Source organism: Aulonocara sp. 'chitande type north' Nkhata Bay, linkage group LG6 (assembly GCF_057382095.1).
Source record: "Aulonocara sp. 'chitande type north' Nkhata Bay isolate Kocher_YH1m ecotype deep benthic linkage group LG6, A_spYH_male_GT1.1, whole genome shotgun sequence".
Lineage (NCBI taxonomy): Eukaryota > Metazoa > Chordata > Actinopteri > Cichliformes > Cichlidae > Aulonocara > Aulonocara sp. 'chitande type north' Nkhata Bay.
Window position 1 is genome coordinate 40,967,925 of NC_141349.1, and position 21,922 is coordinate 40,989,846.

The window sequence follows — 21,922 nt, forward strand, 5'->3', positions numbered from 1 at the left end:
CACCTAAAATGCGTTCATAGTTATGTCTGCTAGGTAAATCCACAAACAAACGGAGAACACAAACAACTGTATAAAAACAGTTGTTTGTGTTCAAACATAAAAATCAGACACAAATGGCCTGTTAAACTTCAGGGACAGTCAGAGGTCATGTGTGGGGCCTTTGCTGCTACAAGGTATAAATTCTGACCATTTGTTTTTGCCCATCAGTAAATGGTAATGTCACAAAAACCAAACTACGTTAGGTAAGTTGCTAAACATGTTACACAGTGACAATGTCATATTACTGCAGTTACAATTGCTGCTTACTTACCAGCAAAGGCAAAACCGAAGTTCTGTTTCACTCTGTAACAAAAGAACAAAAATACAGAATCAGACAACTGAAATCAGCATCAGAGTCAATACTGCATCACAATCTGTAGTGGGAAAAAAAATCTGTTAAATTCTTTGTTTACAACAGCTTTACTATAAACACCCCATCTTCTCTTTCTGCACCTTATTAAAGATTTCTGTCTTTATTAAGGTGATGTGTCGTTTTATCCATCTGCAATTCCACAGAAATTCCTCATGAACGTAAAGTTCTAATACTTTGGTGCTATTACATAACACAGCAGATACCACAAGCAATGATTTGCTCGCACTGCACACTTGATCAAATGATAACATCACAGTTTCAAAGCGTGCAACAATCACAAATAATACTTGATACTATAAATGCTTGATGGTAGTTCTTCGTATCAGGACTTCCACAGCTGGGTATTAGAGACCAGCATGTTCTCACTTTAGAACAGATAGCTCTGGTTTGGTTTTCTCTGCTTCATACGTGAAATCATCACTTTAAAATGCTTTTTTGTATTTATTCATATCATCCCTGTTAGATGATTTGAAACATGTGACAAAAAAGCATGAACAAAATAAATCTGCAAGGAAGAAAGACTTTTCCCAGCACTGTACCTCAGACAAAATGAACTCACTTTAGTCTAAAGAGGGCAAAATTTAATTGCAGAGTCTCAAATGGCCTTAACATGTGTAATAAAAACAATAATTACTACAGAAATGCTTTGATAAGCCTTTAAAATTAGACATAAATGGCCTATTAAACTTCAGGGACATTTTTAGGGACACTCAGAGATCTAGTGGGGGGGGGCTTTACTGCTTATAAATCCTAAATGTGTTTTTGCCCATGAGCAAATGGCAAGATATCACAAAAAGCCAAACTATTGTATGTAAATTGCTAAAAATGTTACACAATCCCAATTTCATATTGCTTCAGTTACAATCACTGTTTACTTACCAGCAAAGGCAAAACCAAGCTTTATTTCACTCTGTGTAACAAAAGACAAAGAACAAAAATACAGGATCAGAAAACTCAAATCAGCATCAATACTGCATCACTCTCTGTTGTCAAAAAGATTCACTAAACTTCTTTGTTTACTACAGCTGGAATACAAACAACAACTCTCCTCTGTTTTCTTTGGTCTACATCTCATTTAAGATTGCAAAACACTCATACATGAAAAACTGCACGACATATTTTTAAGGCTTTAATATTTGAGGTGGTCTGCATTCAAATTCTACTTCCTAAAATATTACCAACTGCACATAGTATCATAGTAAATATGCTGTAGTTTTAAAATAAATATCTATGTACCATACTAATAATAATAATAATATACTGCCATATTTTATTTATGTGAAGGTGGGCTGTTGTTTATTTCATTAATTTCCCACAAAGTGAGAATTTAAACTGTGCTGCAGATTTAGGTTGGCACAAACAAGCCTTTGTTAAACAGTTCTTAAAAATTAAAGTCTACATATTAGGAGTTCTTATTATTCTTGGGCTATGTCCACACGTACACAGGTACTTTTGAAAATGGAGATTTTTCTATGCGTTTGCACCTTTCGTCCACACTTAAACGGCGTTTTCGGTCACTGAAAAACTAAAAACGCTTGCCAGAATATTTTCGAAAACTCCGTTTTTGCATTTATGTGTGGACAGGGAAACGGAGAAAACGCAGCGCCTTTTTTGACGTCACACTGTGCGCCACGTTATTGTTTCGGTGAAATGCATTTCTACAATACGGTTACTGTTAATTGTTCTCTCTGCAGTGTTTAAATGCTTACATATGCGCACACAGTTACTGTCCCCCCACAGATATGACTCGGTTCTGCTTCTATCCCCCATCTTTGTTTACCATTTCCCACCGAGGCTTCTAGACTTCTGATTGGCCAACATTTCTACACGGTTAGGAATATAGCGCCACCTGCTGCTTTGGCATGTTCCTAGCAGCGTTCTCCTTCATTTCTGCATTTATGTGTGGACGGGATTGTTTTTTAAAACAGAAACGGAAAATCTCCGTTTTCAAAAATACCCGTGTATGTGGGGACATAGCCTATGTTTAATCCTCAGTTTCTCCCCCCCCCTCCTTTGTCTTAATTAACCCACAAGACCTGCACACACGCGACTCTTTTTCTCCCGTGTTCGGTCAGAGGCGGTAAAATGGCTCCTTTGATCTTGCCGACAGCTGACACTGAATCTAAGATGGCGTTCGTTAAAAACTTTACAGCATAAAGAATGAGGCTGTTTTAACCAACTGATTTGTGAAGAGAACTAACTGCACCTTATGTAACAGACTGACAAACACACCAAATGTAATTAATAAAACAACACAATAACCGTGGTTCACAGTCAAATTTTCATTTCACACTGGGCTCAAAGGAGCGCTAGGCATTAGCATCGGGTTGTTAGCTCATCAAACACTCCTTTTACATACAAAAATGACAAAGTTTCACTAAGAAAAAGCAACCACCGTGTTACTCTAATATGAGTTATACCTCGGTTGGCTTTATAAATCACTAAAAGAACTCGTTAAATCGCACAAACAGACTATAAACATTTAGGAGAGAAGAGGAGAAGCAGAGCTGCAGCACTCACCCAGAGCGGACTCAGCGAAGTGTGCGGAAAGGCGGATGTCCGGCAGTCAGGTAAAAGATGAGGCGTTCATGGGTAATAGGAAATTCCAGTATTACACACAATGGGCATTATAAACATCAAAAATGTAGGTGATTTTAAATATTCTATACAATATTTATTTGCTACAGAAAAAACTCGCAGAACTTTAAATCTATAACTTGAATAAATATTATTAGAAGGCTCTACTCCTGAACACCAACACCAAAGAGCTGAGTTCACCAGACCTGAAAAAAAACAACAACAACAGTGCACCGTTTTGTTCAGAAGAGATGGGGGAATCTTCAAGTGTTTTGTCTCTCTCTCTCTCTCTCTCTCTCTCTCTCTCTCTCTCACACACACACACAGGGAGAGAGAAGTAAGTTTCTAGGTCAGCCTGGGAGCTGCTGAATTTGAATCCACCAATCAGAGAGCCTGTGCACTTTTTCCCTCCAAAACAGGTGCATCTATTTACACACGCAGCACAGAGAGGCACAGGATTATTGCAGTCTATTTCTCATAGTGAGGACTCCCCTCAAACAAATGACCATAATTTCCTAACTGTAGGGGCTAGAACAGTCATTCTTACACCGTTTTGATCAGAAGAGATAGGGGAATCTTCAAGTGTTGACAATTTATCATGAAAATGTGAATTTTTAGAGATATATGACATGGATGACTTATTGACTTAGAAGCCACGAATTCCCCAATATGCAAATTTGAATGCCTGAGGCCACATATATGATTGGCTGCCTGGGAAGCCGTGCAGGCCCTGATTTGTGAATTTGAATTCCTCAGCCCTAATATGATTGGCTGGCTTAGAAGCCATGAAGGCCCCAATATGCAAATTTGAATGCCTCAGGACACATATTTGATTCGCTGGGAAGCCGTGCAGGCCCTGATTTCAAAATTTGAATTTCTCAGTCCTCACAGAGGATTGGCTGCCTGGGGACCTGGCAGAAATATATAGAAATACTATGATTAAGCATAAATACTACATTTAGTAGAAATACTATGTTTTAGCACAAATACTATAAAAAGCAGAAATACAATAATTTAGCAGAAATACTATATTAAGCACAAATCCTATAAAAAGCAGAAATAGGATGATTAAGCATAAACACTACATTTAGTAGAAATACTATGTTTTAGCACAAATACTATAAAAAGCAGAAATATTATAATTTAGCAGAAATACTATATTAAGCACAAATCCTATAAAAAGCAGAAATACTATATTAGGCACAAATCCTATAAAAAGCAGAAATACTATATTAGGCACAAATAGTATAAAAAGCAGAAATACTATAATTTAGCAGAAATACTATGTTAGGCACAAATCCTATAAAAAGAATAAATACTATAATTTAGCAGAAATACTATATTAGGCACAAATCTTATGAAAAGCAGAAATAGTATGATTTAGCAGAATAGTAATAACTTATTGAAACACAAATGCACAGAGGGACACACAAACACAGGCTCTAATCCAGTCAACCAGTCTAACTATGTTCAATTTAAATCCTACAATGACATGCTGCCAAATAAGGGCAGGGTCCTCTCTCTCCCACTAAACACACACACACACACACACACACACACACACACAGGGAGAGAGGACTAAGTTTCTAGGTCAGCCTGGGAACTGCTGAATTTGAATCCACCAATCAGAGAGGCTGTTTACGTTTTCCCGCCAAAACAGGTGCATCTGTTTACACACGCAGCACAGAGACATAGACCTGCTTCTTTCAGTTTATTTCACATAGTGAGGATTCCCCTCAAACAAATGACCATAATTTCCTAACCATAGCGGCTAGAGCGGTCATTCTTACACCGTTTTGTTCAGAAGAGATGGGGGAATCTTCAAGTGTTGACAATTTATCATTAAAATATGAATTTTTAGAGATATATGACATGGATGACTTGTTGACTTAGAAGCCACGAATTCCCCAATATGCAAATTTGAATACCTGGAGCCCACATACATGATTGGCTGGCTGGGAAGCTGTGCAGGCCCTGATTTGTGGATTTGAATTCCTCAGCCCTCAGATATGATTGGCTGGCTTAGAAGCCATGAAGGCCCCAATATGCAAATTTGAATGCCTCAGGACACATATATGATTGGCTGGGAAACCGTGCAGGCCCTGATTTGAAAATTTGAATGTCTCAGTCCTCACAGAGGATTGGCTGCCTGGGGACCTGGCAGAAATATATAGAAATATATAGAAATACTATGATTAAGCATAAATACTACATTTAGTAGAAATACTATGTTTTAGCACAAATACTATAAAAAGCAGAAATACTATAATTTAGCATAAATACTATATTAAGCACAAATCCTATAAAAAGCAGAAATGGTATGATTAAGCATAAATACTACATTTAGTAGAAATACTTTGTTTTAGCACAAATCCCATAAAAAGCAGAAATACTGTACTATGATTTAGTAGAAAGACTATAATTAATCAGAAATACTAAATTTAGCAGAAATACTATATTAAGCACAAATCCTATGAAAAGCAGAAATAGTATGATTAAGCATAAATACTACATTTAGCAGAAATACTATATTAAGCACAAATCTTATAAAAAGCAGAAATACTATATTAAGCACAAATCCTATAAAAGCAGAAATAGTATATTAAGCACAAATCTTATAAAATAGCAGAAATAGTGTGATTTAGCACAATAGTAATAACTTAAACAGAAAAATTGGAAAAGCAAAATGGACAGCTGAAAAAATGCTGAACATGCTGAGGTTCCCTCAAATATACTTGTTAAATGACAAAAATCAGCAAAAAAATTTATGACTGCCACACAATTACAAATATGTACACATGAGGAAACACACATGCACAGAGAGACCCACACACAAGATCCAATTCAGTCAACCAGTCTAAATATATTGAATTTGAATCTTAGAATGAGATCATCCCATTAAAAGGCTTTCTCTCTCTCTCTCTCCCTCTCTGTCACACACACACACAAACACACACACACACACACACACACACACACACACACACACACACACATACACACACACACAGGGAGAGAGAAGTAAGTTTCTAGGTCAGCCTGGGAGCTGGTGAATTTGAATCCACCAATCAGAGAGGCTGTGCACTTTTCCCCACCAAAACAGGTGCATCTGTTTACACACGCAGCAGCACAGAGAGACACAGGATTATTGCAGTCTATTTCTCATAGTGACGACTCCTCTCAAACAAATGACCGTAATTTCCTAACCGTAGGGGCTAGAACGGTCATTCTTACACCGTTTTGTTCAGAAGAGATGGGGGAATCTTCAAGTGTTGACAATTTAATATTAAAATATGAATTTTTAGAGATATATGACATGGATGACTTGTTGACTTAGAAGCCACGAATTCCCCAATATGCAAATTTGAATGCCTGAGACCACATATGTGATTGGCTGGCTGGGAAGCCGTGCAGGCCCTGATTTGTGGATTTGAATTCCTCAGCCCTCAGATATTATTGGCTGGCTTAGAAGCCACGAAGGCCCCAATATGCAAATTTGAATGCCTCAGGACACTTATTTGATTGGCTGGGAAACTGTGCAGGCCCTGATTTGAAAATTTGAATGTCTCAGTCCTCACAGAGGATTGGCTGCCTGGGGACCTGGCAGAAATATATAGAAATACTATTATTAAGCATAAATACTACATTTAGTAGAAATACTATGTTTTAGCACAAATACTATAAAAAGCAGAAATACTATAATTTAGCAGAAATACTATATTAAGCACAAATCCTATAAAAAGCAGAAATAGGATGATTAAGCATAAACACTACATTTAGTAGAAATATTATGTTTGAGCAAAAATCCTATAAAAAGCATAAATACTATATTAGGCACAAATCCCATAAAAAGCAGAAATAGTATGATTAAGCATAAATACTACATTTAGTAGAAATACTATGTTTTAGCACAAATACTATAAAAAGCAGAAATACTATAATTTAGCAGAAATACTATATTAGGCACAAATCTTATAAAATAGCAGAAATAGTATTATTTAGCACAATAGTAATAAGTTAAACAGAAAAATTGGAAAAGCAAAATGGACAGCTGAAAAAATGCTGAACATGCTGAGGGTCCCTCAAATATACTTGTTAAATGAAAAAATCAGCAAAAAAATGCACAGGGAGAGAGAAGTAAGTTTCTAGGTCAGCCTGGGAGCTGCTGAATTTGAATCCACCAATCAGAGAGCCTGTGTACTTTTTCCCGCCAAAACATGTGCCTCTTTTTACACACGCAGCACAGAGAGGCACAGGATTATTGCAGCCTATTTCTCATAGTGAGGACTCCCCTCAAACAAATGACCATAATTTCCAAACCGTAGGGGCTAGAGCGGTCATTCTTACACCGTTTTGTTCAGAAGAGATGGGGGAATCTTCCAGTGTTTACAATTTATCATTAAAATATGAATTATTAAAGATATTTGACTTGTAATGCACCATAACTGAGTAGAGCGAAGCAAAAACTGCCTTGACTTGCCCTCAAACAACGCTTTCTAACTCAAAATCTATTTGGAGTATCGATATCATTCTTTCACCGTAAGAGACAGCAGGCTTTGGTGAACAATCATGGAAATTTTCAGGTCTCTGTGGAAATCCAACAAAAAGTTATGACGAGAGAAAAAAGTGGTTCATTTCCACAGTTTGAAATCTGAAGAAATCTGAGCGAAGGACGAATTTCCTACCCTCAAACAAGTCCAACTCATTTCAGAACGGTAATAGGTGAGAAAGAAATTCTTGAATTGTGAGCGTCAGGGGTGTCTGAAGATATTCGGGGACAAGCCTCATGTCTTAACTTTGCTTCGTTAAGGAGATATGACGATTCGAATATGCCTCTCATTACAGAAATCCAGCGGTGATTTTGAACAAGCTCTCCATTCACTTTATATGGAGAGTTTTCTGACCTTGTGTTAGTCTGAGGAGATTTGCAAAAATTCTATAAATCCCACAACAATGATGGTGACATTTTCTGAAAGCCAGCAAAAATACCTACGTTTTGATGTATAATTTGTGGAAGTTGAGTGAAAATTGAGCAAGTAGCAGGAAGTTGTTCGGACATGAAGTGAAAATTGCAAAACCTTCAGTGGCACACTGGAAGCCAAGAGCATAGCAACCATAACAACGCATGTATTTTGTGAAAAATCACAATTTTGCAACTCAAAACTTTAAGAGGCATAAAAGTAAAACAGTAGAAGATTTGAAAAAGCTGAATCATACCTGAATAGCCCAATAATTTGTGAACATTTTAAAATTTGAATGGTTGTTCTAGGTGAAAATATGAGGAAGTAGTTAAGTTTCAAAAACAAGCAAATTTTAGCAGAATTGCTGAAGTTTCCCATTCATTTCAATGGGACAAATTAAAGGAAAAAAGCTTAATATTTTAAAAAGTATAATAGTTAAAAATACCAAAAGTCATAGCGCACATTAGCAGAAGAAGCAGAATAGTTTAAAATTTGAACGGTGAAAATCGGCTGAAAATTGTGGAAGTAGTTAAGTGCCAAAAAGTGTACGGAAGCAACTAGAATAATAACTAGAAAAATTTGCATTTCCTGCGAAAATGCAGTGTGGATGCTTAAAGCTGAAGCTGTATGCAAAAAGTAGCTGAAAAAGCTGAAAAGTTGCAGAAATTGTAAAAACTTTGCAGAAGCAAAGGAACTTTGCTAAAATGGAATAACTTAGCAGAACTGCAATCACTTAGAGGAAACTGTAAAGCTGAAGCTGTCTGCTGAAAATAGTTGAAAATAGCTGAAGAAGCTGAAGAAATCAAAGTCAGTGTTTAAAAAGTTGTTGAAATTTTAATAACTTTGCAGAAGAACATCAAGTTAGCAAAAATGTAATAACTTAGCAGAAATGCAATAACTTAGAAGAAACATAACAATTCAGCAGAAATGTTGTAGTTTACCAGAAGCTACAACTTAGCAGAAATGTAATAATTGATTAAAAAATAATAATAACTTGGCAGAAATATTACAACTTACCAGAACTGCTATAATTTTGCAGAAATGTAATTATTAGGAAAAAAATTTATACAGATAACAGCTGAAAACGATGAAGTAACCTCAAAGTTACTTGTTTAACTGTGAAAAATGACCAGAAACATTAGAAAAGAAAGAAAACCAATTCAATTCAATTTATATAGCAAGAAATCACAACAAAAGTCACCTTAAGGCGCTTCATAGATACAGAGAAAAACCCAACAATCATATGACATATGACCCCTATGAGCAAGCACTTTGGCGACAGTGGGAAGGAAAAACTCCCTTTTAACAGGAAGAAACCTCCAGCAGAACCAGGCTCAGGGAGGGGCGGCCATCTGCTGCGACCGGTTGGGGTGAGAGAAGGAAGACAGGAATACCAGCCAGCAGATAAACTGATGTGAAACAAAACCAAGGTAAAATTGCAGAATTTACACAGTTGGTGAAATGTAAAAATGGCAACATAAAAACCCCAAACAAACAAACAAAAAAAAACCAAACAACATTTAGTTAATAAATGCACAAGATGATTCGATGATAAATATGGTACCAATCTACAAAATACTGTCGAAATGAAGTCCACATTGTGATATATTTCAGGTGTGGAGAGTCACACAGCTAAACAATCGATGTGCATATTTAAAGAATCAAATAAAGAACATTGTTGTGGAATAAATTACAGTGAATAATAATCACTGCCCTGCGTTAGAGAGTGACTTATGATGAGGTATTAATTGGCTTAACTTTACCTCTAACAGCTTTTCAGATAGTGCTGTGACCAGGGTGAAATCCATCATAAAGTAACTGTAAACAGTAGAACCATTAGCATGAATGTTATGGTTCTACCCTGATCAAAACTCAAGTCTGCTGTTTGACCTGATATAAAATGATAAAGAGGAACACATATAAATGACCTTTATGAACTTTTCAAAATGACTTTATATGTCTGACCCATTATCTATATATATTAGAGCAGATGTGGAAAACCACTGTTAGACCTACTCTATACTAACACAAACACAGTCAAAAATTCATTGCTAGTGTGACATGTGGTCCTTTTTGCCTTTGACCAATGATATGCTGGTTACTTGGACCAGTTTAGTATTTGCTGTCACAGAGGAATGTTAACCATAAATCCAAAAGACAAAACTGAAAAAAATATGTTAATTGCAAACATGTTTTTGCTTAGTAAGAGGATTGAAATTACATGGAAACTGTCACCTTAAAGCCTCATTGTAAATATCATCACAAACAGGTGTTTTCCACACAGTTAACAAAGCTCCACCACATCCAATCACTGCATATAAATCTAAAAGAAAACAACAACAAATAAAATGTAATTAACACAAGTGAAGTCTAAGGAGCTTGGAAAGAAAAGCGTCTGGACTTCTTTGAGTTCCTTGAAGATGTTTCACCTCTCATCCGAGAAGCTTCTTCAGTTCTAAGGGTCAATGGTGGAGAGTCCCAGATTTAAACCCAGTGGGAGTTTCCCCCCAAAGAGGGACAAAGAACCCCCTGATGATCCTCTACCTAATCACATGAGCCAAGGTGTGAAAGTGGGTGTGGGTCCCAATCAGCCAGGGTTTCGGGTGAGCTCATTGTGAAACCTGGCCCCACCCTATCATGTGATTTCCCGAGGTCAGGAAATCACCCACGCCCACTCCCAGGATGTGAGTGGACGTTACGGTGTCTGGGGAGGGAACTCAAAACTGGATTATAGATGGCAGACAGTTGGTGTCATAAACCACCGCCTCTGTTTAAAGATGGTCGCTCACAGTGGACGTAAATGGCTTCTTTCACTCCTCCATCTGTCCAAAATGTGAACATTGGCATCCTCAAAGACTGACCTTTGTCCTTTAGATGCAGATGAACTGCTGAGTCTTGTCCCGTGGAGGTGGCTCTTCTATGTTGTGCCATGTGCTTGTGAAGTGGCTGTTTGGTCTCTCCGATGTAGAAGTCTGGGCATTCCTCGCTGCACTGTACAGCGTACACCACATTGTTAAGTTTGTGTTTAGGAGTTTTGTCTTTCGGGTGAACCAGTTTCTGTCTGAGTGTGTTACTGGGTCTGAAGTACACTGGGATGTCGTATTTGGAGAAAACTCTCCTGAGTTTTTCTGATACACCGGCTACATAGGGGATGACAATGTTGTTGTGTCTGTCTTTCTTATCTTCCCTCGCTGGTGTCTGATGTTCTTTTCTGTGAAGCTGGAATGCAGGCACACTGGACGAGCTTATTCTAAAAAATACAGAAAAAGGAACATTTTATTTGTGTTAAGGCCTAAAAACTACAAATAAGTTATACAATGAACAATATTGAAATACCTTATAGGTGCTGCAGGCCATATAACCAGAATCCAGAGCAATCTCACACTCACATGATGGTGAGGAAAGACATGAGCTCTGCAGTGAGGTTTGAATGTCTCAGTTGGAACACTGAAGAACTCAGAAGACAGCAATACCTGCACCGAGAGACAGAGTAGAAAAAGCATAGATTTGTAATCCATAATGTGAATTAAAACTCAAAAAGTGTCAACAAGTATAATCATTTGAGTGTGGAATTATTTATGCAATAAACAGGATTTAAATTAATTAATTGAATTAAAAAACACTGACATTTGTTTTTTTAAATCAAAGATAAAGAATCATACCGCTCTCTGCTCTGAGGATCACTGAGCATCTCTGACAGGAAATACAGTTTCCTCAGTATGAGTCATCATTGATGGTCTCAGAGGTGTGTAGTGTGGCAGCATGATGATGGTCTCCAGATCAGGCAGGAGGTCAGGTGATGGGTGTGTCATCTTCTCCATTGAAGACACACTGGTATGGCAATTCATAACACAGCAGTCTCCTTGTGGCATGTAGTTATCTGTGCAGTCCAGCACTGATGGATCAAGTTTGGCTCAGCAGTTCATGAAGATGGTGTTAAGATGTTGTTGTGTCAGCTGAGGATGGTGAAGTTTGAAGGTTTTGCCACAAAGGAGACTGTGCCGTGTCTGAAAAAATATATCTACAAAACAAGTGCTTTTAACACCACCCACCCAGCTCAGCCCCCAAGTGTCTATGTAATGCTGGTATGGGGTGTCGGTTACTAAGTCTAATTAGTACATAGGGGATGACAATGTTGTTGCATCTGTCTTTCTTATCCTCCCTCGCTGGTATCTGATGTTCTTTTCTGTGCATCTTTGCTGACTTTAAGAACGCCCAATTAGGATAGCCACACGTTTTGAGTGCTTCCTTTACATGTGTGTGTTCCTTCTTTTTCCCTTCAGGCTTAGAGGGAACATGTTCTGCCCGGGGGGGTGTCCTAATTACTCCAAGTTTGTGTTACAGAGGGTGATGGAAGTCAAAGAGGAGGTACTGGTCCGTGTGTGTGGGCTTCCAGTAAACTTCGATGTTGAGTTTGCCGTTCTCTTCAATGTGCACAGCGCAGTCCAGGAAAAGCAAACAGTCGTCCTTTGTGTCTTCCCTGGTGAACTTGATGTTTTTATCCACGGCGTTAATGTGCGCAGTGAAGGATTCCACTTCTTGCCTTTTGATTTTGACCCAGGTGTCGTCTACATATCTCTACCAGTGGCTGGGTACTCTTCCTTTGAAAGAGCCAAGAGCCTTCCTTTCCACTTCCTCCATGTAAAGGTTGGCTACAACAGGTGACACAGGGGAACCCATGGCACAGCCATGTTTTTGTCTGTAGAAACCCTCGTTGTATTTGAAATATGTAGTGGTGAGGCAGAGGTCTAACAGTGTGCACATCTGATCGGGTGTGAAGTTGGTCCTGTCTTCCAAGGAGCTGTCTTCTTGCAGTCGTTTTCTGACAGTCTCCACTGCCTCTGTAGTGGGTATGCAAGTGAAGAGAGAGACTACATCAAAGGACATCATGAGAACCTTCACAGACATGACACAAGGGAAGACTTTTGATTTAATAACTAAGCTTAAAACAAGTGTTACCTTTGAATATTTGTGGGAAAAATCTGATGCTACCCCAAGAATACAAAGCCACACTGGAAATGATGACAGGCTTGCAGCCCTCTGTCTTCCTGGAGTGAGGTACCCGATCAGTAGAAGTGAATTGACAGAAGTCAGTGTCTGTAAGAGTGGCCAAACACTGATACTCTGTCCACTTGCGTAGAGTCTAAGAAGCTGGAATGCAGGCACACTGGACGAGCTTGTTCTAAAAGATACAGAAAAAGGAACATTTTTTTTGTCTGTAGAAACCCTAAAAACTACAAATAAGTTATACAATGAACAATGTTGAAATACCTTATAGGTGCTGCGGGCCACATAACCAGAATCCAGAGCAATCTCACACTCACATGATGGTGAGGAAAGACATGAGCTCTGCAATGAGGTTTGAAGGCCTCAGTTGGGACACGGAAGAACTCAGAAGACAGCAATACCTGCACAGAGAGACAGAGTAGAAAAAGCATAGATTTGTAATCCATAATGTGAATTAAAACTCAAAAAGTGTCAACAAGTATAATCATTTGAGTGTGGAATTATTTATGCAATAAACAGGATTTTAATTAATTAATTGAATTAAAAACACTGACATTTTTTTTTTATCAAAGATAAAGAATGATACCTCTCTCTGCTCTGAGGATCACTGAGCATCTCTGACAGGAAATACAGTTTCCTCAGTATGAGTCATCATTGATGGTCTCAGAGGTGTGTAGTGTGGTAGCATGATGATGGTCTCCAGATCAGGCAGGAGGTCAGGTGATGGGTGTGTCATCTTCTCCATTGAAGACACACTGGTATGGCAATTCATAACACAGCAGTCTCCTTGTGGCATGTAGTTATCTGTGCAGTCCAGCACTGATGGATCAGGTTTGGCTCAGCAGTTCATGAAGATGGTGTCTGAAAAAATATATCTAACAAAACACGTGCTTATAACACCACCCACCCAGCTCAGCCCCCAAGTGTCTATGTAATGCTGGTATGGGGTGTCGGTTACTAAGTCTAATTAGTGCATCAGAAAGCGGGGGCTACACCTAAAGCCCACACTTTTTGATGTCTTTGTTTATTAGCAGCTTTTTCCAGCTGCTCAGAGAATTCTGACTTGGCCTTTATCCACCCAAACCCAAACCCACCCGGATAAAGGCCAAGTCAAACTCACACACCATACCAGCATTACATAGACACTTGGGGGCTGATCTGGGTGGGTGGTGTTAAACTGTAGTCGGGAACTTTCAGAAAACTATCCATTTACTTCTAAATCAGTTTTTATACATATTCTGTAAGCTGTACTAATGTTTTTCTCTACATAATGTATCATTATAGACATCTCTGGTAGCCTAAAGATAGTTTATAACTTTTGACATTTTTTACCTGTAAAACATGATAAGCAAAAACTCATTCATCACAAAAACTTTTGATTCTACAAAAGCTACTATAATCAAGAAAATATAATTGTCTGTATTTATTCATGTGACCCATAATAAATACCTGCATTTATGTGGGATTTATTTATTTACTATTTCATATTTTCAAGCCCTTGGAGGGGAAGATCTCGTTTGTTGAGCTACATACGTCACAGTAAAAAGATTTAGTCATTTAAAACATGAGAATAAAAGAAATGATGTTGGTTTAATAAATGTTGCAGCACATTTCAGATCAGAGGTGCATGATAGCAGATGTTCTCTGCTCTGCATGAAGTTCAGCAATGATTTGGTGAAATGATTAATAACATTGCAATAAGAAAGGGTCTTCTTACAGACAGAGTAGGGAAGACAATTTTTTCAATGAAAAATATTTTTCATGCTCTACAATCAGTAAACTCTGTAACAAACATGATCTGTAATTGTTTCAAAACTCACCAGATGACTTCATGATTGGCTCGAGGACAGGACACAAAACACAGGGTTGTGGTAACTGTAATATGATCTCAGAACACCTGAATATAGACATTTCTGTGGCTGAGAAATAAAAATGAGGTCAAGCAGGGTGTTCTTGTCTGTAGTGCCAGAAGTGATCAGCTGTGAATACCCTCTCGACTGAAACTGCTCCAGAATCTGTTTTCTTCCACTCTGCAACTGGTTCTCATTAAAATCTCCACACACAATTATTGGGTGACAGTCCATTATTTCAAGTGAATCTAAAAGACTTACCAGGTTTTGCATGAATGGTGTCAAACTGTAGTCAGGGGGTCTGTACACAACAGCAATGAGTGCAGGGAATGGAGCCTGAACCTTCAACACTAAAAACTCAAGATCAGTGACATTATGCAGATACTGTTTTACCTGAACCTGAAAATGATTCCTTAAATACACAACAACTCCCCCACCACTTCTGCTGGCCATGTGAGGAAAGTTTGTGTAGGACACATGTCTGTTGCGTTTGAACATGGTGTAGCCGTCCAAATGAAGACTGTCTGCAACAAAGGAGCCTTGAAGGTGAGACTCAGTGAGACACAAAACATCTGCTAAACACATTTCATGATGACTCTTGATGTCACTGATGTGAGATGGCAAACCCTCTGTATTGTGATGGATCAGTGTAAGAGTGTCAAGTCTGCTGGCTGTTTCTCTGACCTGAAGAAGAGGCATCATTTCCTCAACACTGGCTTGTCTCATGGTTTGGAGCGCTGCAGTTACCTCGGGATTGGCGTAAATCTTTTTCTCATCCAAGTCCTGCAAATAGAGTCCACTGAGAGACGTCACCCTGCTGAGAGCAACGTAAGCCATACCTGGTTCAAAAATGTTCTTCATTGAAACTACAGCTGTCTGTGTTGTAAGACCCTGAGTTTTGTGAATTGTGCAAGCGAATGCTAGCTTTACAGGAAACTGTCTGCGTACCGCTCCTTTAAACTTCAGACTCTCCTCTGCTCTCTCAATGTAAACCAGATCATCAGAAGCTGCATTAGCACTGCGGTTGTGTCTCATAGGCTGCCGGTTGTCCATCCTGAGCCCCAGTTTAATTATGTGTCCATCATTTTCAGATCTCACCACCTTTACCAGTATACCAAAAGCACCGTTGACCAAACCGTTTAGTGTGTCCAAGTTTCTGGTCAGCATGACTCGAGCTCCTTCAGCAACATTCAGAGTGTCAGGTAAATCATTTCTCCCACCTGTAAATGGTTTGTCTCTTCGTTCCATTCTGCCTGTACATTTATCCTTCTGGAAATCGTCTGCATTGATGATTATGATGTTTGAATGAAGCTTCTTCAGGGTATCTGTGTTGTGGGATTCCACATTCTTGTTGGTGGCATAAATGTGTAAGACCTCAGTTGGACATTCTTCTGGTGCAGTCACAGCCTGTGACAACAAATCTCTGTCGCACTGAGAAAGTTCATCCGTCTTTTCTTTGACTCTAATCCTGTTCAGCATCTCTGCAAAGGCCACATCATCTTTCTGACGCATGATCTCGGTTAGAGTGATCATCTGAAAATGCTCCTGCCATAGGTCAATCTGTTCTGGATCGTAAACACAGAGAGGTTTAGACTGTCGCACTGGTGGCAGCTGGTAAAAATCTCCAACAGCTAAAACTGACATTCCACCAAAAGGTCTCTGAGTGCCTTTGATTTGTTTCAGTCTTGCATCCACATAAGCAAAAAGGGGTTTTGAAACCATTGAAATCTCATCAATAACAATAATTTCAGCATTCATCAGCTCAGATCTGACTTCATCCAGTTGGTTACCAAGTCCTTGAATGGGTGGTTTCAGACTCCTGGGTAGTTTCAGTAGAGAATGTAATGTAGAGCCATTGATAGAAAAAGCTGCTGTACCGGTAAATGAAGTCAGTAAAACAGTTGGATTTGATATGTCAGCTTCTTCTGCATTAGCAGGCAGTCTGCTCAGGATCTTTGATGCTTCAGAGTGAATACACTTAATCAGATGTGACTTTCCAGTTCCTGCACCACCATTGATATAGAAGAAAAATGGATCTGGGTTCAAACCACAAACTCGCTGAATACACCAGTCTCTTATGGCATAGAACACGCAGGCCTGCTTCTGGTTCAGATTCTGATACATTACACGTACCACGGCTGGATCGACTGCAGGTTGTTCTCTGATGGCTCTGATCTCTGTTACAGCATCAGACTGACGACTGTAGTCGGGGACATTCTCCTGTTCGTTCTCATCATCAGAATGTCTCTCAGGAAGATTCTCATCACATTGCAGCCTCACAACTTCAGATTCAGGAGCAAGATTACACCATTCATCAATCACAACATCCCTATTTTGTTCAAACTCTTCCAGTGCACTCTCAATATCCTCAGAGTTCTTCTCATACTTGTCTTTATTTCTTTTCACAACCCTTTTCACAGACTCACTGTGGTCTGAACATGGAAGTCGTACAAAACCTGAGTTGTAGAAGGACTGATAGGTTTGGAACCCTTGTGGTTTCAGTTCCTGCTCTGATCTGTGTGGAAGGTAAAGTCTCAACAGTCGACCATAATATTGCTCAGGATCTTTTTCCTGTGAACAGTGGTAATATCTGATTATAGCTGGTTTATCATTCTTTCGCCTTTGTACAAATCCAAGCTGGTTTAGAAGAGGAAGCACATCTTTTCCTTCATTTGGACCACTCACCAACCTGCACAAGGCAGCAAAATCAGCCAGTGACATTTCCTCATATTCTGGGGTCTCAGGTCTGCATTTGTATTTATCACTCAAACTTGTCATCCAAATATTACAACTGTCGTGTGTTGTGCTTTCCAGGAAGCTCATGGGCCGACTCATTTTTACCGGGTTATCATCTGTTGGTACAAATACAACACTGCGGGAACATTTTTTCATTTTTAGGCCACAGACTCGAGTCACACACTCCTGTGCGCTGATTTCTCTCTTTTTTGAGTAAGCCTGCATCACAGCTCTCATTTCATCACACTCATTGACGGTGTTCTTATCAGAGTTGTCAATAACTGTCTTCAGGTATTCAGAGAGGCCAGATTCTTTCTTTGTTATATATTTACAGAGGTATTCTATACATGAATAGGCATTCAAAATGAATGAGACATCTAAATTAGAGTTCCAGGCTTCAAGCAGGTCTGGGTTGTAATTGTTGATCCAACACTCATTTGGGTCACGTTTCAGAATCAGAGCTGTTTTCTTGTTTATGTCTTGGAGGCATTGTTCATACTCATTCATTGTTAAGTTGCATCGTGACAGAATCTGCTCTATGGTGAGGGAAGCAGCTTCAGGTTCCTTCAGCAGGTTCAACAAAGGTCTGAGTTTGGCTTTTGCAGCTTCAGTGTCTGAATCCTCATCCTGTCTCACAATCATTGTTCTTGTGGCTGGTGGTTTGGGAAACCCAAATCTACAACCAGAGTTCACACTCTTAAAGCATGTCTTTGTGTGGTTTTTGCTGTGCTTTTGTAGCTCAGTGACTTTTTTGTGCAGTTCAGGTTGTTTTTCTGGATCAGGGAGTTGAGCTGAGATGTATCTGTCAACAAAGTCACAGACAGTTTGGTCGTCATCCACATCTGCTTCTACCTTTTCTCGAATCCACAGCAACATGTGTATATGTGGACTACCTCTGTGCTGGAACTCAACTCTGTAAAAGTAATCAATGATCTCACCAAGGGGCTGTGCAGGAGAAAAAAGCAAATCTCTGAACAAAGCCTCAACACGTTTATCAAACATTCGCATGGTGGTTACTGGATTTGATCTTAGAATTTCACACTTTTCTGACCAGTCCAGGGCTTCAAAATCAACCTCTTCACCTTGCTGTCTCTTTATTGCTTGAATCACTTCAGGCCATCTCATCTCAGCAGCAGAGAAAGTGACAAAGAACTGAGGTGTTCCTATTTGGCGAACCATGCTGAATAGATCTCTGGTAGTTTTCTGCCAGTAAGCTGGAGTTCCTCTGAGTGGCTGCATAAATCTGATTGCATCTTTATTTCTTACCAGCTTCTCTACTTCTGTCTTACTTTGTAACATTCCTGATGTGATTTTGCGTCCATCTTTGGTCATAGTTTTACCTTTCCTTAGCTGTATCGTCATACTGGAATTAGCCAAGTGTATTTCAGTGACAAACTGTGAGAAAAACAGGTAATTTGTGTCTTTAGCAAATCTTGCATCAATGTTGAAAAGCCTTGATTTGAAGTAAGCACTTGGTGTGAGTTTAAGAAGTCTCTTTTCATCCAGTGTATTCTGACCAGTAGGAAACTGCACAGGAAATGCCATGGCTTCCAAATGAGGAGTTCTGAAGAAGCTAACAGGATTGTTTCTTTCTGCAGGAGCCACACAATATGTGTTATCAGTGAAACAGAGAATCTCTTCTGAAATGTCTACAGGCTGCAGACAACTTTCTAGAGCAAAACCTCCATTGTTCAAATCACTTTCTGGTTCATCTGGATTTTGTTCCTCTGGTTGTTCATCACAGGATTGCATATTAATATCTTGGTCACTTTGAGACTCACTTTCGCACAAAAGGGCATCTTTTTCATAGTTGTCAATTTCCATTAAATCTGCTTCATTATAATCATCACTTGCCATGCTGGCTTCATCACTGCTGTCATCATCAGGTAACGTTGGATCACAAAGCAATGCATCATCTCTAATAACAATATCTGTGTACTGTGGATGAATTTGTTTCAGTTTACGCAGAGCTTGAATGAGTTTAGACCAGGTGACAGTCTGGAACAGCTGATGGCCTTTGTAGCACAGTCGTCTTTTCAGCTTTATCCTCATGATCTGTGATTGGCTTCTGATCCTCGGTAAACTGTCAACTGTTTGTTGGACCTCAGATGGTACACACACCACATTACCACGTATGAGTCTCTGTCTCCCCTTTGGAAGAGGAATAATCTTAGCAAATGGTATGCATTTGGCAATCAGATGTCTCTCCAGAATGTTGAGATCACAAAGTTCAGCTGGAATATCCTGCAGTTCTAAACCATTAACAGCAGCAAGCCTGGGCATGCATCCACTTTTGAGGGAACTGTGACATGTGTGACAGATATACTCTTTTTTTCTCTCAACAGGAAAGCTGCAGTGATCATGACATGCTTCATCACACACATGAACAAATTTACCAGTTAGGCACTGATGAGCTACAGTCTGGTGTTTTGAGTAATTTTCTCTTTTGCAGATTTTTACCTGATTAGGAAAAGAAGCTTTTAGACAAACAGTACAAACATAAGATGGTGCTGACTTAATGTTTGATCTGAAACGAGATATGGCCTCATTCATTAAAGTGTTCTCTGGATGACACTGTAAAGTCTCAGCCGGTCGATGCATCTGGCGATATTTCCGTTTTATATTCATTGCACATCTGATATTATGCATCTGTCTGAAAGAAAAACCGTTCCAATATTTTACTCTCATTCGTTCTCTCATATTGTCCTTGTGTTGTTGCTGAAATTGTTTTTCTTCTCCATAACGCTTAGTCAGATAAGATCGTTTTTTCTGTTTAAAATCTTCACTTTTTTTATATAGGTTATATACATATGACCTCATGTAAGCTTTATGTTTTTCTCTGAATTCAGCACAAGTTCTGTAATTTCTTCTTATACGTTCCTTCTGCTGTTCTCTAAACATAGGAAATTGTCTATAAGATTCTTTATATGTTTTTCTCATACGTTCCTTCTGCTTTTCTCGGAATAAAGAATCGTCTTTATACATCCTTATGACACATTCTCTTTTTTTCTCTCTTATTTTAGCACTTTCTCTATAGGTTCTTCTGAAATGTTCTCTCTGTTTCTCTCTATATGTAGCATTTAGTTTATACAGATATTTTTTGTACACACTCTTCTTCTGTCTGTGATCAGGATCATTAGACTTTCTACTACAACCTTTTTTCTTTGCCTTAAAACTTTCATCAAAAGTGTACATCTGCCTTTCTTTCTTCTTCTGATTTTCCTTTCTCTGTGGTACTTTTTCTTGGGCTAATAATCTTCTCCTTATTTTTCTCCTTTGCTGTTTATTATATTTCAGCAGTTTATCTGAGGGTTCCTCTGTTATATTAGTTAAACAGTAGGCAGTGTTTGAATCATTCTGAGGAACAGAATCTGATGTTACCTGCGTTTCTCTCACAGAGGATGCAGATGTTTCTTTTTCTAAATACTCAGAAGGAAGATGGTTGTTTTCAGTAGCAGCTGTCTCATTTGAATAATCCACTCTGGATGATGTCACTTCAGTCGTTAAAGTGTCTCTCACAGTCTTCTGTGTCTGGTCAGTAGATGTTTGGGAGTTTATTTCATGAACAACTTCATTTAAAGCTGGTGCTGGAACAGTTGTAGCTGTTTGTCTGTTTTCATCAGCATCTCTTTGGTCAGCAGCGTTTTCACTGTGAAACTCGATGGGCTGTAGCTCATAAGTGCAGCTTGGTGCGATGCTGAACATTCTGTACAAACGTTTGATCCTGTCAATCATGTCATTAAGACGTGTGAACTTCAACATAACTGCAGTTCCACCACTTACACTTGGCGATAATGGCATACCAGTAGACTTACGTGGGTGAGGGTCAAAATATGCATATTCACCTGAAGTCAGCCTGCTAACAGCGATGACTGTTCCTCCCATGACTAGCAAAGCATAGCGAACGTCTGAAGCCAAACACTGTAATCCCTGTTCAAGGCTCGGAAAGTGATCTGTACCATCAAATGTGCCGTAATGAGCAAACTGAGACATGTCGACTTGATACTCGTGTCTGCGGCTGGTAACAACTGAAGGAAGTTCATCGCAGGCTAGAAACACACTGTTCACAAACCTCAGTCTGGCATCTGAATAGACGGCATGGCCTTTGTCCAACACACGGTTTAGATCTGCTCTGGTAATAAATTCATCCTCGTGTAAGAATGACAGGAAAACCAAACTGTTAGCCATGCATTGCTGATTCCGGTACTTTCCATACCTAGGAGCGGCCTGGCTTCGGGAAGCACAGACGCTACTCACTCGTGGACGACTTTCACTGTTTGTAACCTGTACATGAGACTGTACTGGAGCGTGTCCATCATGCTGTGTTTGTGCAGTTAGCTGTGGTTCAGTCTGGATTAGCTGCATAACTTCAGGCTCTG

At 39.1% G+C, this 21,922-nt stretch overlaps 1 protein-coding gene across 1 annotated transcript; it reads right to left on the minus strand.

The window, feature by feature from the left end:
• Window positions 1–8,764: 8,764 nt before the first annotated feature.
• LOC147328536 (uncharacterized) lies at window positions 8,765–21,797 on the minus strand. Its single transcript, XM_086296979.1, has 6 exons — window positions 13,544–21,797; window positions 13,222–13,358; window positions 12,910–13,132; window positions 11,613–12,791; window positions 11,287–11,423; window positions 8,765–11,200 (listed from the first exon to the last, which is right to left on the minus strand). The coding sequence occupies exon 1, from the start codon at window positions 21,729–21,731 to the stop codon at window positions 14,787–14,789; it is 6,945 nt and encodes a 2,314-aa protein (XP_086153105.1). The 5' UTR covers window positions 21,732–21,797; the 3' UTR covers window positions 8,765–11,200; window positions 11,287–11,423; window positions 11,613–12,791; window positions 12,910–13,132; window positions 13,222–13,358; window positions 13,544–14,786.
• Window positions 21,798–21,922: the final 125 nt, after the last annotated feature.

Coding starts and splice junctions, on each gene's coding strand:
- LOC147328536 (XM_086296979.1), bottom strand. CDS start 21,731: ATGGCTAACAGTTTGGTTTTCCTGTCATTCTTACACGAGGATGAATTT.